At 38.8% G+C, this 16215-nt stretch overlaps 2 protein-coding genes across 4 annotated transcripts; one reads left to right on the plus strand and one right to left on the minus strand.

Annotated features, from left to right (window-relative positions):
- Window positions 1–3896: 3896 nt before the first annotated feature.
- Window positions 3897–8142, minus strand: LOC102718832 (probable tRNA N6-adenosine threonylcarbamoyltransferase). Of its 3 annotated transcripts, none has more exons than XM_015837279.2 (4): window positions 7528–8142; window positions 5152–5307; window positions 4576–4978; window positions 3897–4153 (listed from the first exon to the last, which is right to left on the minus strand). In XM_015837279.2, exons 1-3 carry the CDS (start codon window positions 8107–8109, stop codon window positions 4577–4579), a joined length of 1140 nt encoding a protein of 379 aa, XP_015692765.1. In that variant the 5' UTR covers window positions 8110–8142; the 3' UTR covers window positions 3897–4153; window position 4576. The 3 variants fall into 3 exon arrangements, with proteins under 3 accessions (XP_015692765.1, XP_006654135.1, XP_015692766.1); XM_006654072.3 differs by having other exon boundaries at window positions 3897–4185; XM_015837280.2 differs by lacking the exon at window positions 3897–4153 and adding an exon at window positions 4426–4457.
- Window positions 8143–9201: 1059 nt separating this feature from the next.
- On the plus strand, window positions 9202–11652 carry LOC102715114. Its single transcript, XM_006655005.2, has 6 exons — window positions 9202–9372; window positions 9460–9771; window positions 9877–10411; window positions 10531–11270; window positions 11341–11415; window positions 11623–11652. The coding sequence occupies exons 1-6, from the start codon at window positions 9202–9204 to the stop codon at window positions 11650–11652; spliced, it is 1863 nt and encodes a 620-aa protein (XP_006655068.2).
- Window positions 11653–16215: the final 4563 nt, after the last annotated feature.

Below are 16215 nucleotides of genomic sequence, written 5' to 3' on the forward strand. Positions count from 1 at the left end.
ATTTTCTGGTCATGCATGCTAGTCTCATTGTGTAGACATAAACCAAATCAACACAAGTAAAAAAATAATTAGAAAGTACAATACAAAACATTAAAAAAAAGACAGAACATATAGTGAACAAATAATTAATACAAATATAGATTTCTTTTCTTTCAAACTGGAATTGTTTTATTTGAAACAAAACACGGGAATTCAAAACAATGGTTACCATGAATTGAAATAGTAATTTCCATCTTAACAATTCTGAATACACCATTACCATTTATGGGTAACTCTAAGTAGGCAGATCAATGCTTACCCACAGTAACATGAATAAATGACCAAATTGCACATGCATGACTCCTATGGAACATGAATTATTTAACCAGCATAAATATTGAGAATATTGAAATAAGATTAACACCATAAACATCATACCAACTTGAAACATGAATAGCACAAAACCATTATCAAAACATATACACACATGAATGTAATACATGAGGAAAAATAAACAAGAGTTCATGCATCACAGTCAACAAGTTCGCTATGCATGTGCCTATAGCGGTAGTCCCTATACTGTTTCATACATAACCTTATAAATAACCAAACAAAACGTGGCAAATAATAACTTTGTGACATACAGAAAAAATATCTTATTTTTCTCTTTCTTTCGCTTTAAATAAAAATCCATGTTAAAAAAAAGAGAAGGAAGAAAAAAACACGGACAGATCTCCACTTGGACACCGTGGATGCGCCCTCCGCTTTCCTTGCCGACCGGCGCCGCCACCCCAACCATTGCCGTCCATCCTCTCCCCATCGTCTCCAGCAGATTAATTCTTTGCTTTACCAATTAATTTGTTTCTGTGTCTGCTATGGCCGATTCCTTGCGTTCTGATGATCAGCTGTACCATTCTTGATTTGCTATTGCCGTGTGAAAGGGCACGTAGTCTAGTGATTACAGTGACCTGAGTAACACCTAAGGTCCTGTGTTTAAATCTCTATAGGAACATGAATTTCAGATTTGGGTATTTGAGAGGCTAAGTCCTCTATCTGGGTTAAGTTCCCAAAGTTCTCAAAATAAAAAATGACTGCATATATCCGAGTGGATACAGAGGCCGGGTAAAAATACTCTTCTCTAAAAAATATATATCGATCAATGACCAGGTAAAAATACCTTTCTCTAAAAAATATATATATATATCGATCCCCGTTGCTGCTACTCCTGATCGATCTTTTCTACTGCTGCTGCCATACGTATGTTGTGAATTCATTCTTTGATTTTGTCAAAATTTAGTGGACCACACTACAAGAGTAATCCCTGGATAGAAGCTAGTTGCGAATAATTTAAATGGAAATCAACTTTATTTTCTTTGACCGGTAGGATGAATCAAAGTTTAATGTGGTCTAAAGTAAAGTTGTAGACCTTATCATTATCATTCTAATGCTAGAAAACTTCACTGTGGACCTAGTTAAAAACCAATAGATAATTTCATAAAATTTTGTTTATAGACACTCTTTGTATTTATTTGGTTTTGTTGTACAAAATGAGACCAACGTGCATGGGCATGAATAACACCATTGTTTACGTACATCTAGGTAGAAGGCAATTTAAACTATAGTTTTAGTTTCATAATATCATTTAATGGACATGGTGGTTTGATCTTGTAATATATATATATATATATATATATATATATATATATATATATTGTCATGTCTTAGCGTCTATGTTGATTATATGGTGCTAGTCGTAGATCGAACAATGCGGATGTTCCTATTGTTAGTTTCTCTTACAACTACCTATCATGGATGAACCTACTTACATAGGAGACTGTCAAAATTTCTAATAATTTTAGGAGTTAATTTCAAGCATGTTTTAGTGTAGCACTCCAGTTATGTGGATACCTGGTAAATTATAGGAAATGTACTCTTCTAGCTTATCCAACAACAAAGCAAGTAAACAATGAAGCAAGTAGGGAGGTGGCTCCTTGTATCTATCATATCCAACTATAAAGCAATTAGTGAGCGTGACTCCTTATATCTTGGATCAATATGACTTATGTTTGTCTTTGGATTTTGCATACACTCCCCTCAAAGGAGGTCATTATATTTATAACGACAAGTCACTTCTTCTAGAAGTAGGAGTCAAACAGTCTCTCTTCTCGATGCAAAAGTCATGCAGGAGTTAAATACTAAGTCTTTAAGCAATATGACCAGATAGGTTGAATCATACCTAGATTATACTATTTATCTGATTATTATGTTTTCTTTCTCTATCATGTGATTTCGAATGTATAGGAAACTTTACCATGTGATTTCCAAGTATAGGAAACCTATCCGTATCTGCTAAGGTAGGTGGTATTTTCAAAGGCATGTCATTCCACGTATATAAGGTATGCAATATTCATGACACTAACATATTATGTGAAACATTTTAAATAACCTGTCATAACACAAGAACTTAAACGTGCAACCAAGTTGAATTTCAGTTGAAACATTCATTTCTTGGGTATGAAACATCGAATTTTAATGGTTGAAATAATTTTTTCATCAAAATATAATCATGCAAGATTTTGTTGTAAAGATTTGATTATAATAAATATAATCAGATAACTAATTTAAGAGATAAAATCGTTTGAAGATTAAATTTGAAGTCATCGTCCTTTCATGCTGTAAGGAAGAGGCGATTTTTTAGCGTAGGCGCTTCCCAAACTATTAAGTATTAAGTTATATGTTTTTTATAATTTTTCTGCAGACAAGTTGTTATAGAATTTAGACTAATCTATTTTAATTTTTTTATTAATACTTAATTAATTGTGTGCTAATTAATCATTATGTTTTGAGTGACGCCCAGACAGGGCTCCCAACCCCTCCTCCCAGATGCCAGCACGCAATCGGTGACGATTAAGGTGCAATGCGGCTGGTAGCCAACACGCATGCAGTGACGATTGAGGTACAACGTATTAACTAATAGCCGGACATATACAATTCAAAAATAATTTGTAGGCAAAAATTTTACATGTGTTCGTATCGTACTAAAAGCAAAACCGTAAAATGAACTACCATAAAATGAACTGTGATGAAAAAAAAAACTCTATAATCTACTTCAAAACTAAGTTTCAAATTTTAAATTTTGGCTTATAACCATTAACAAAAAAGATGAGAGCATAAATACCAGCACAATAAAAAAATCAATTTGCCAAATGCTGAGTAGAGTGGAATACAACTTTAATGCTTAGTTATTACCAGAATAAACAATATTGAATTTTGGGAAAGCCATTTTAATATTAAGAAATTTTGATAAGATGAATGTGAACATAATGCTTGGTTTAATAAATTCTTTTATGCTGTTTTAGGGGTGGAATTTTCATTAACTACCGTAATTGGTAGGTTTAAGATCGTTATAGTATGCTTTTGTTTGTGGTATTACCAAAAATTGCTAATGCCAAAATTTGATATTTTTTAATTCAACAAACCAATCATACCCAGTATTCCGTCAAATGCAATCTGCTTATATATATATGTTCATTGGGAAGAACCAATCTAAGCCCTCGAATGTATGGACCAGATAAAATCCCGTCCTATCCACATGGATGGACCAAGATTGAGACCCATCCAAAAGAGGGCAAGAGCTACGACATGCGAGTAAAACACTACTAGGGTAACCGAACTCACTTTTACATGAACGGTCATTGTTTGGCTGAAATTAAGCATATGCGAAATACGTTATAAACAATTAAATAATAATTTAGGGGTAAAACCTTTTATATTACATGTTCTTGACGATCTAAAAACAAAATGCTAAAAATAAACCACGGTAAAAAAAACCTCAAAATGGACTCCAAATTTCAGCTTGAAAATTCAAATTTTAGCATGAACGATGTAGGGTGCAAATGAATTGATCAGATAACAGGTAGGGAGGGAGGGGCCGACTGACCAAATAGCCTGTGCTTTAATCGTTGTTCATATGACGTGAAGTACAACAACATGCATTGCATCCGTATTACAGGGCTGCCAGTGATCAATCAATTTCTTTCAGCTGAAACGCTCTGCAACTGGTATAGAAAAGCCACAATGCTGCAGAACAGTACAGGTGGCCTGCCGTGTGCCACGAAGGACTCTTCATATCATCAAGGGGAGTACATGTATGCTTTTCTTCCAAAAGTATTTACTGCCTTGGATAGGAAGGATATCAAGAATGGTCTGGTGCACCGGAAACAACATTTAGAGAAAATGCATAGCAAGGATAATTGGTTAAATAGCATGTTACCACTGGAAATTGCCATTTCTTTCTGTTTTTGTGGGGCATAGCATTGCCTTTCTGGACTTGCAAAAACTATTATAGGAAAAGCCTTTCATTTTATTTCGCAGCAAAATTATCACCGTAAAATTTTGCAAACCCCCCCCCCCCCAAAAAAAAAAAACCAGCAAACATGTTCATGTCAAATAACTTAATTTAAACAGCCATGGAATTCCTGGCAAGAAAATTCACTGATGTTTAGTAGTTGCCCTAAACAGTTAATAATGTCTAAACGGCATTCACTATCATAAGAAGATGAAAACAGCAAACTATATTTGGAAACATCACAGTACCTCATGAATCTACAGCAATTGGAGTTGCAATGGAAGCTTCATCCTTGGATACTTCAGCCATTGCATGCGCATGGATGTCATTTAAATTTGGCATCTCCTTCTCCCTCCAAACTGCATGAACTTCATCTGTTCGGAATCTTTGAGTAAACGTGGACTCCTCCAGAGGAGTGGTCATACCATGTGCATATGCCAGCAAACCAGTGTATGCAATCATTGCTCCGTTGTCAATACAGTATCTATCATCAGTTGCAAACAGCCTACCCCCTCTTTCTGCACACATTATCCTCATCATCTCTTGCAGCCGTTCATTGCACCCAACACCACCAACAATAAGAACATCCTTCGAATCACAATGTGCCATGGCACGTTCAGTGATTTCAACAAGCATAGCAAAGAGAGTTTCCTGGATAAATTGGCCATTAAGAATCTTAATTAAAATTTATATGACTTTTCTTCATTAAAGTATCATAATGATCTACACAACCAATGATAATAAATATATATCCCAGGGCAAGAATCTTAATTAGAATTATAACATAACTATTATGCACTTCTCTTAGTACAACACACATGTACCTGCAATGAGTAACATAGGTCTGCAGGGGTGCACTCATTATTTTTAAGCTTCTCAACTGCTGTAGCTTCAATGAAGCTCAGTATGCCACTAAATGACACATCCATACCCTTTACGACATAAGGGAGATCAATGAACTTCTCTCCCTTCTTTGCAAGCTGAACAACAGAAACACAGGTTCAACACAAAATGGGAAGTCAGAACAATACAATACATTTTGTTGCACAGCTCAACCTTGGTTAATGATTCAAAATAATTCTCTCATATGTATTACATGCAAAATAACTTACATTGTTATCAGGGTTAGTTTAAAATTAAGACATGTTGTAATAGACCATCTCTTTAGAAATAAATATAATAATCCAAATATTTTAAACTGCTAAAAAAAGGAAGATGAGTTAGAACTTAATATGGTTTATTAATGTACTCCTGAACGTCATACAAGCAACAAAAGAGACAATGAAACATAACTGACCCAAATTGATCAAGATTTTCTTGGTGGCTGATGACTGCATTGTCCAACAACACAGAGGATACTAAATAAGGCTTAAGTAGTAATCAAGAGCGCACTCAAACTTTAAAGCAATAGAATCAAACTATGGAATGCATGTTATTTGTGCTGATTTTGCTTGAAAAAGGGCATTGGTGGATATTTGTAAAATAAAACTTACATTGATTTCAAACCTAACCAGAAGCCTTACACAAACAAAACTCAAATAAGCAAAGGCAGCCTTTATTATTACTCTAGAATCTTATGCCAGTCAAATATCAATTAAAAAATATTACACTAGCCCAATTCCATACTGTTTCTTTTGTTTGAACATATGATGTTCTCATAGAAAAGATGTTTTATTCTAATGTTTTCAATAAATTTAGGGACACATTTGTAAATCTAGGACAGGCAAATGGATTTAGGTGAGTGTTGACAAAATACTAGGGCTACCTAGTAATCAGCTAAAGAAAACTATGAATAATATCTCCAACCAATGATATATCAAGAAACCAATTTGTCACATAGGTATCGATTGTCCCTCTGAACACTATGGAAGGCAGCTAACCACCAGTTAGCAAAACAAATCCAGCGAAAACAGGCACCAGGGAGGGTTATGGTGCATGCAGTGTGCTGATTGAAAATATAATGCAGATGAAAAGATGCCAATTATCTCTAAGCGGCTTCATCATGCACTCCATTCCTTTTTGTAGCATCATCTCACATGGCTACATTCAGCATATGCAGTAACAAGTGCTCCTTCTCAATCAAATAAGTTAGCTCATACAAGCAACCAAACAACATCTCATAACATTTGAGACAACTACTTATGGTTAACAAAACAAAGTGCAGCCAAAAAGGTAGCTTAGCTTCCATGATCTCAGGATGAAGCCATATATGATCGCATACCAGTTTTAGAGCTTCAAGGACTAAACATCCAATGAATATATTAATCCTAAATTGTTGTATTTTCTTGCTGCGTAGTCAAAAAGGATTCATTTGGATGGTTTTTTAGCTGTCTTAAAAGTACTAAGATAATGTTTGGTTGCCCACATGAGCTACTTTGTGTAAAGGAGAAGGAGCACAGGTGACCACATAGACAGAATAGAACAATGAGAAATGGTGCCACATGATCAATCTAAACACATATTACAAGGTTAGATGTGCCCATTGCCGGAAACCAAAAATACAATCCATTCAACCAAATATACCACACCATCCCATCCTATTTAGCACGAGAAATTTCATTATATGACACTCAATTCGCACATCTTTCAGATTTCACCATGCAATTCACACACCTTTATTTAACGTTGGGGATGCATTTTTTTTATTTCATGTCATTTCCTCCCCATTTCTCAAGTTGAGAAGAAAGTAGTGAAATTGAGAAAAGGGAGAAAACGGCATGAAATGAAAGAATTCAGTCCCATTGAATTCCAAAAGGCATACGAATTGAATGGCAATTCCTGAAAAGCACACAAATTATATTGCAAATAATGAAATTTCTTAATTAACACTATGCTCATATGGGAACCAGTTAGATACCTATAGTTGAAAAGTTCGACCATTTCAATGAATAGGTCAACTTCTCAATGGTAGCCCGTGCCTAGGATCAACGAACAGCTCATCACACACCGGAGAAAACATTGATGACAATTTCTACTATCCAATCATCCTGCTCCTACTTTCTCGACACAAATCACCAAGATTTAGGCCATGTCAATCATCGATTCACCATCATTTGCATATCCATGAAAGTGGTGCATTGATATAATCACAATGGCAGAAATGAGACCTAAGTGCACATACTAATAGACAGCTACAACCATAGCAACATCAAGACGGGATATAGAAAATACTTACGCCGGAATTTGATCGAACACATTACCTGCTCGATGTTATACCCAGGGCTAGGGTCGTTGGATAGCTCGAGGACCCTTGCGAAGCGGTCCAGGCAGTTCCCCACTGCGATGTCGATGGTCTCGCCGAAGATCCTGTACCTCCCCTCGCTGTACGCGATGACCTGCGTGTTCCCACCGGAGACGTAGAGCACGACGGGGTCGACGGCGCCGGTGACCGCGCGGCCCATCTCGATGTGCGCGACGCAGTGGTTGACGGCGACGAGCGCCTTCCCCCAGAGGAGCGAGAGAGCGCGGGCGGCTGCGGCGGCGACCTGTAGCGGCGCGCCCATCCCGGGCCCCTTGGTGTAGCAGACGCAGGCGAGGTCGGCGGGGGAGACGCCAGCCTCGCCGAGAGCGGCGCGGAGGAGCGGGAGGAGGTGGGCGAGGTGGTGGTGCGCCGTCTCCCGGGGCAGGAAGCCGTGGCCCGGCGGGGTGACGTAGGTGTGGCGCGGGTTGGAGAGGATCTCCCCGGAGAGGGAGACGACGCCGATGCCTATCTTGTTCGCCGACGACTCCAGCCCCAGCGCCAGCAATCCCGGCGGCCGGCGCCTCGCCGGCGACGACGTCATGGCGGCGGCGGCGGTAGGGTTTTTGGGGGAGAAGAGATGGTAGCAAGGCTCTGGGTGAACTGTTTCTGTAAGCTATAAGCGGGCCGGGTGGAACAAATTCGGCCCAAAATAAGATTCTCTCGGCCCAAATCCGATTCTTTCGGCCCAAATCGTAGAGATTCTCGGCCCAACGGCCCACTCGGTGTGCCGTCTCCTCGGCTTCTTCATCATAGTCGCTACTAGGCGGGAAGTGTAGCGCGCAGTGGGGAGGGGAAAGGACGCTTCTCCCGCGCTCTTGAAGAGCCAAGAAACCCTAGCTGCTGCGCCGCCGTTCGCCATTGTTGCTCGTCGCCGTTGGGCTCTCCCCCGCCGTCCACCGTCGCATTCATCGCCGCCGATCAATCAGTCGAGGTACACGAGGAAATGTCAAACGTATGTCCAAAAGTTGAAACCCAGAGGTAGTTTTTTAATGGTTTTGTCTGTTAAAAAAAGGGGCTCCATCTGTTTTGAAGTGAATTACTTTCTAGTGCAACAATTAGTTTTTTCTTTTGGTTATTTGATAGTTTTTCTCTTCCATTCAACTAATTAATACAAATAGTGTTTTCAGATGAATCACTTGTTGACCTCAGTTGTCCGTGAAGTTTAATTCAGCTCTATACAATTGATTAATCAAGTAAGTTGATCCCTCCATTCCTTTGTTCCCTGTGATATTGGTTTTATTCCTTTTTATGTTAAGGCCCCGCTTAATTCGCGAAAATAAAATTTTTGGATATCACATCAGACATTTAACTGTATGTCGAAAAGGGTTTTTGGAAATGAATGAAAAAACAAATTTTATAGCTCGCCTGGAAACCGCGAGACGAATCTTTTAAGTATAATTAATCTATCATTAGCACATGTGGGTTACTGTAGCACTTATAACTAATTATGGAGTAATTAGACTCAAAAGATTTGTCTCACTATTTCTTCCATATCTGTGCAATTATTTTTTTGTTTCATCTATGTTTAATACTCTATTTAGATGTCTAGAGATTCGATGTGATGTTCTTACGAAAAAATTTAGGGAACTAAACAAGGCCTAAGCTGATAAACTACCAAATTTATTTTCCAGGAATGGAAAGGTACTTTAAACCTATAAAAAAATCTGCTGGGACCACAAGGGATGTTTTAGAAGATGAGAATCCTAAACCAGAGCTAGCAAAGAAGCCTCGTGTAGGTGTTGTGCTTAATCCGGATGATATTATTGCTGATCCAAGCCTCCGTAAGCCTATTGAGGAATATGATGTGGGAATAAGAAATCAGATCAGAACAAAGTATCTGCTGATGGGTCCATGTCAGCCATCTGGTCACAAATTTCCTAAAAAATAGCAGGGAGATAGGTTAAGGAGTTTTAAGGAAGCATGGTTCAAGAAGTTTGATTGGTTGGAATATAGTGTGGAGAAAGATGCAGCCTATTGTTTCTACTGTTACCTCTTTAAACAGCCTAGTGTTGGTAAATTTGGGAACGATGTCTTCTCAAAATCTGGTTTCCAAAACTGGAAGAATGTCTTAGAATCTTTTGCTGGGCATGTTGGTGGAGTTAATAGTTTTCACAATAACGCAAGGCGGTTTTGTGAGGATTTCAAAACCTCTAGACAAATTGAAACTGCTGAGAAACCCTGTATGACTGCAATTTTAGATGTTGTAAGATTTCATCTGTCCCTGGGTATTCCCTTTTGTGGATCTGGAGAATGTCCCGGTGCTGGAGACTTTCTAGAAATGCTTGACTGATACAGAAATTTATCCAAGTCTATTGACCTTGCATTTAAAGAACATGTCGTTGTTTACAAGGAATTGATTTCTCCAGAGATGCAAAATATTTTGGTAAAATCATGTGCAGAAATGACCATACAGACCATTGTTAATGAGATTGGAGATGGTTATTTCTCTGTACTTATTGATACGCCTCATGATACACTGATGCTGGATAGAATTTCTGTTATTGTGAGGTTTCTCAACAGGCAAGGGCAGGTTATTGAAAGATTACTTGGGGTGGAACATACAAGTGTTGATACAGGCCCTTTAATGAAAGTATCTTTGGATGGTTTGTTAGCTTGTCATGGTTTATCCATATCAAAACTCAGAGGACAAGGATACAATGTAACCTCAAATATGAGAGAAGAATTTGATGAGCTTAAGTCAATAATTCTGAAGGAAAATCCACATGCTTATTATATCCACTGTTTTGCCAGCCAGTTACAGTTGGTGGTAGTATCAGTTGCAAGGAACAATAAAGTAGTTTGTGGTTTCTTTTGTTACGTTGATAAGATTGTTAAGGCAATGGGTGATTCTTGCAGAGCCAAGGATGAAATGCTTCAAGAGCAGTATGGAAAGATTATAAAAAAATAGTGAAAAGTGATACTCTGCCTGAAATAGGAATGTACCCAAAGAATGTCCTTGTAGGTCCTGCTGCTCATACACGTTGGGGCTCATACTGTACAACTTTACTCAATCTACTTACAATGTGGGATGAAGTGTTGGATGCACTAGTGAATATGTACGATAATGGTATTTATCCTGAACAAGGAAGTATACCGTCAGATATGATAGAACAAATGGAGAGCTTTGAATTTGTATTTGTTTTGCATTTAATGATGCATGTGTTGATCTCGACTAAGGATTTGTCATATCTGTTGGAACATAAGGGTAAATGCATTATGAACTCACTGGAGTTGATCGCTCCTGTGAAAAATACTTTGCAAGACTTGAAGGAGAATCAGTGGGTTGACCTTTTGGAAGAAGTCAAGAGCTTTTGTGTTTTGAAGTCTATTCCAGTGCCAAGTATGGATGATAGAATACCAGTTAGGGGATACTCGAGGCGTAGGGGGCTATTTGTTACTTGCTATCAGCAGTATTATGTTGAGACTTTCACTGCTTTGATTGACTTAGTTACTTGTGACATAAACAATAGATTCAGTAAGACTTCCATGGATCTATTGAGATGCATTGCTTGCTTTGATCCAGATGGCTCCTCCAAATTTGATAATGATGTGCTTCTTAGTCTTGCTGATCTTTACTCTGCCGATTTCTCTATGACTGACCGCGAAATGCTCAAAGAACAACTTCACATGTTCATTATTAGTGTGAGAAATACTTCTGATTTTTCAAGCTGCAATGATCTTGCAACTCTTTCCCTGAAGATGGTCCAAACAGAAACACATTAAGTATTTCCACTGGTTTATCAACTCATTGAATTGTTCTTAATTCTACCAGTGGCAACACCCACAACTGAAAGGGCCTTCTCAGCAAGGAATATCTTTGAGGAAGAATTTTGTGATAACAGGAATGGTGACTGGTTGAGTGACCTGATGTTATGTTGAGAGAGAGATTTTTTCAGGGATCAAAAGTGAAAATATTTTACAATATTTTGAAAGCATAAGGAGCAAAAGAATTTAAACCATCTTAGTGGTATGCTTTACTAATCAATATCAATCTGTTGTCCATTTTCATTATCTAATATCCAGTATTACTACATCTATGGTTTTTTCCATGTAGGTTGCTTTTGGTCATACAATCCTGGTTTGATTTTTCTTTAATTTGGTGAAGGTGAGTCATGATAGTGTGCATATATACAGTGTTCTTTTTTTTCATGTTAGTAATGACTCAATTCTCACTAATTGCACTTCGTAAGGTGAACTGTGGTCCAGTGGCCACAATTATCACATGTCCTGTATCTAGGGAGATTTTCACTGCAAACACCTGCTGTTCGATGGCAATATTTCTCACCATAAAGTTAATGTTCTCATCAGAAGCAATATCAATTGGTTTTAATAATTTTTTTATTAAAAATGTTTCTCATTTATTCATAATGAGAGTATATCCCAATTGCATGTATTTCTAAAACTGAGTTACCATTATCATCTTCTGCGGTAATCTTTGTTTCCTTTGAGACCTCGGTCCTTTCCGATGCTTTATACCATCAATCAGCACTTGTGAATCTTTGGAATTATGTAAGTATGCATAAGAAGGTGCGCTTGGACTCTTGGAACTTAAGGGTTTCTATGTTATGTGTTGTGCCCCCATATTGTAGAACTTCTGACTGTTTATTGGTGCTATCAATTATCAATTTTCTGACCTAGATGTTTGTTCCTATTGTGAGTTACTATTTGGCTAAAGGCAGACAACCCAAAATGATCAAGCCTAAACTACCATTAGGATGGTGAGACACAATCAGACAAATATGCTCTGAAATGAGCAATAATTGCCCAACAGTTACTCTCTACAGATGATCTGACTTGGGGGCATTTATCTGGCATGTGTACTGGCCTTAATGTTTAGCCCAAGCAGTACCATTTCCATGGCTAAACTTGCAATGTAGTCGATGAGGCAATAACATAGAAAAAAGTGAAGTACGGGTCAGAGTTTTGGTCACAAAATCATGTCTAAGTAGCTCCTTATGTTTATCCCTCACTTTTATTTTTTCCCTTTTTATTCCTCTTTGGCTCTTTAGTCCGTCCTGCGATTCATTGCTGTTGAGTGTTTTTCTCTCTTAATGCAAAGATGCTCTAAAGATATGGAATGTTGGGACCTTACATCGATGCTCTTCATATTCCTTCTCTTTTTTTTTGTCATTTTGTAAATGTAGATAGCTTCAGTTCCCTTTTTTAAACATAATTTCTCCATAGTTGACCCAATCGATAATTATTTGATTGCTGTACTGTAAATATACAACTGAAGGGTCTTTTTTTCTTTGCAGAGGCGACAGTACCGAGATTCAAGCTATGAATGTTGCTACAAAGATCTGTTGTAAGAAGGGACGCATGTTGCTGGGTAACTTTTGGAGCTGGCTAACTTGTGCACAATCAAAGGTATATTATCTTGATCATATATATGTGTTTCTAAGAGTTCATTAGTTTTAGTATTGCGCTGGTAATGTAGAAACTAGGAAAAGTAAAACCACTTGACTTCTAAATGTTGCAAAATTCCTCTTTGGATAAATATGGTGACTGACCATTACATTCCAGAAAGAGCTTCATGTTGGCCAACCTGTTGTCTAAGTTTGAGGGATGTAGATTGCCCCTCTAGAGTTTTCAAGTTTCTCCAGTGCTTAAAGTTTTTTTATACATCCTTTTAATTCTGCAGAAAATTGCGCATCTAAGAAATTCTGCTACATAGTTCCCGGATATGAATGGCGTTTATAGAATATTTTTAAGCAAAGCAGGAATATATTTGATGGTATTTCTCTCGAAAGAAAAACTTTGGTAGCTGTTGGGTTATGTGCTATAGTGTGTGTATGTGATAGGGCCCATTAGGCCCAACCATCATGTATATATGTAACTTGAGACTGGAATGAGATTGTGCTCTAGAAAGTTCACACCAAAAATCTTGGATTACTTCACGGTATCAGAGCAAGGCTAGCTCCGGCGACGGCGACTGCATGAGGCTGAACCCTAGCTGGCGGCGCTGCTGCCGAAGGAGTGCGGCGCACTGGCGCGTGGTGGCGGAGCTCGTTGCAGGCTGCTGTTGGAGCTCATCACGAAGACGGTGCAGTGACGCCGGCGGCACTGGTGCCTGGTGGTGTGAGGAGCGAGGGTAGTGTTGGCTGGCGCTTGAGGTGTGCTAGTGGAGGCTGGCACTGGAGGTGTGCTGGTGGAGGCAGAGGAGTGTGGGCTGAGGATTTGGTGAGTTTCTTGCTATTGCTGTTGCAAGAAAAATGGAGTTTGTTTGTTGGGTGGCTGCTGCTGTGAGGAGTGGTTGCAGCCTATGGGGCAGAGGTCAGATTAGGGTCTTACAACAAGAAAAAAGAGGAACACAAGTTTGGACGCAGAGCTGCACTTGGTTCTGCTGGTCATTTGAGAAGAAGAAGAAGAAGAAGAAGAAGAAGAAGAAGAAGAAGAAGGCAGAGGTGTTGCTACTGTTGTGTATGTTGTAGGCGCTAGGTGGTTGGTGGTGCTGTAGGTTTGCGTGGCTAAAATTAAATTGAATAATGGGGGAGAAACAAACTATTGATCTGCTGCTCAATAAATTAGCCTTAGAAATAGAAGAAATAAGGAGGGAGATTCAGAAACAGAAGGACAAATCAGCTGTTCTTGGCAACCTTGTCAATTTTACCTCTTTAGACACAACCACACACTCAAACTGGATATTAGATTCAGGAGCATCTAGACATGTCACAGGGGTGTCAAGTGAATTTATATCATATTCTCCATATCAAACCACATCTAAGGAAACAATTCAAACTGCTGATGGAACTTTACAACCTGTGAAGGGAGTGGGAGCAGTTCAGTGCACTCCTTCTATTACATTGTCATCAGTTTTATATGTTCCCTCTTTTCCTGTTAATCTAGTATCCCTAAGCTCGTTGGTTGATCACATGGACTGTCGGATTACTCTTAACCGAGAGAATTGCCTAATTGAGGAGAAAAGAACAGGAAGGAAGCTTGGAATAGGCATCAGGCATAATGGGTTGTGGTATTTGGATAGAAGGGGGACAAATGAGGCACTATGTAGTGCTTTGTTAGTTAGCACCAGTGAAGAGAATGCTAAGTTAATTCTCAAGCACTGCCAATTGGGGCATATGTCCTTTGATACTATGTCTAAGGTATTTCCCAATGAGATGAGTAAGGTGGATAAGAGCACATTGGTGTGTGATGTATGTGAGTATGGAAAACACACACGAACCACATACATAAGCAAAGGACTTCGAAGCATATTACCATTTGTGCTGATCCACTCGGATGTGTGGACTTCTCCAATTGCTTCGGTAAGTGGAGCGAAGTACTTTGTCACCTTTATTGATTGCTACTCACGGATGACTTGGATGTATCTCATGAGACACAAAAGTGAAGTGTTGAAATGTTTTAAGGACTTCTATGCTTGGGTTAGAAATCAGTTCAACACTTGTGTTAAAGTGATTAGGAGTGATAATGGGAGAGAATATGTGAACGATGAATTTGGGAGTTTCCTTTCAGCAGAGGGAATAGTACATCAAACCTCTTGTCCTGATACACCCCCACAGAATGGAGTAGCTGAGAGAAAAAACCGGCATATCTTGGAGGTGGCTCGTCCTCTCATGTATACAATGAATGTACCAAAGTTCTTATGGAGTGAGGCAGTTATGACAGCCACGTATCTTATCAATCGCATGCCATCATGAATACTTGGGATGAAGACTCCGTATGAGTTGATATTTGGAAAGAATGAATTTATTGTTCCGCCAAAGGTGTTTGGGTGTACCTGTTTTGTTAGAGATCATAGACCTCTAGTGGGAAAATTGGATCCTCGAGCTGTCAAGTGTATTTTTATAGGCTACTCTTCTGGACAAAAGGGATACAAATGTTGGAGTCCATCTGAGCGGAGAACATTTGTTAGTATGGATGTTAATTTTAGAGAATCTATCTCTTTCTATGGAGAAATGACAGATTTGAGCTCCTTGTTTACTGATCTTGACAATCCAATTATTGGTGAGGATGGACAAGAGGGGGGGAATGGTTCATTGGGTACTAAAGAAGACCTGCAATCAAGAAGGATGAAATTTGTCGGTGGCTCAATCCCATGTCCTATTATTGATCCCACTCATCAGCAAAATTGGAGAAAACCACATGAAGAAGAAAATCTACAAGTTTATACTAGGAGAAAGACAAGGTCTCAGCAAGTGGAGCAGCAAGAGCCTTCTCCCATGGATGGAATAAATGAGTCGGTTGAGCAGCAACATTCTCCAGTTGTTGCTGAAATAGATGATCAACTATCGGACCAAGGTGATCCTATTCATATTTCATCTGATATAGGGGACAAGGATACTGAAGCAGGGGGAGAGGATACTAATCTCCCAATCGCTATAAGAAAGGGCATAAGAAGCAAAGCAGGAAAGCCACCTATAAGATATGGCTTTGAGGGTGAGAACAATAACGACATAGCTAACTATGTCTCATATACATCACTATCTCCTACTTATAAAGGCTTCATTGCATCATTGCAATCTGTTGTCATCCCAAGAAATTGGAGAGAAGCAAAACAAGATATAAAATGGCGAGAGGCTATGTTAGAGGAGTTGTCTGCTCTTGAGAAGAACAAGACTTGGGACCTTGTACCTTTTCCTGTAGGGAAGAAGGTGGTGAGCTGCAAGTGGGTATACACAGTGAAGCAAAA

The sequence above is a fragment of the Oryza brachyantha genome, chromosome 5, assembly GCF_000231095.2.
Source record: "Oryza brachyantha chromosome 5, ObraRS2, whole genome shotgun sequence".
NCBI classification, from domain to species: Eukaryota; Viridiplantae; Streptophyta; class Magnoliopsida; order Poales; family Poaceae; genus Oryza; species Oryza brachyantha.

Bases quoted from the DNA above. Each gene is read 5' to 3' on its own strand.
- LOC102718832 (XM_015837279.2), bottom strand. From the start codon at position 8,109: ATGACGTCGTCGCCGGCGAGGCGCCGGCCGCCGGGATTGCTGGCGCTG. The intron at 5,308-7,527 runs GTAATGTGTTCG...TCTGTTGTTCAG, and splicing joins CTGGGTATAACATCGAGCAG to CTTGCAAAGAAGGGAGAGAA. The intron at 4,979-5,151 runs GTACATGTGTGT...CAATTTATCCAG, and splicing joins ACCTATGTTACTCATTGCAG to GAAACTCTCTTTGCTATGCT.
- LOC102715114 (XM_006655005.2), top strand. From the start codon at position 9,202: ATGGAAAGGTACTTTAAACCTATAAAAAAATCTGCTGGGACCACAAGG. The intron at 11,271-11,340 runs GTCCAAACAGAA...TAATTCTACCAG, and splicing joins CAACTCTTTCCCTGAAGATG to TGGCAACACCCACAACTGAA. The intron at 11,416-11,622 runs GTGACTGGTTGA...TTTTCCATGTAG, and splicing joins ATTTTGTGATAACAGGAATG to GTTGCTTTTGGTCATACAAT.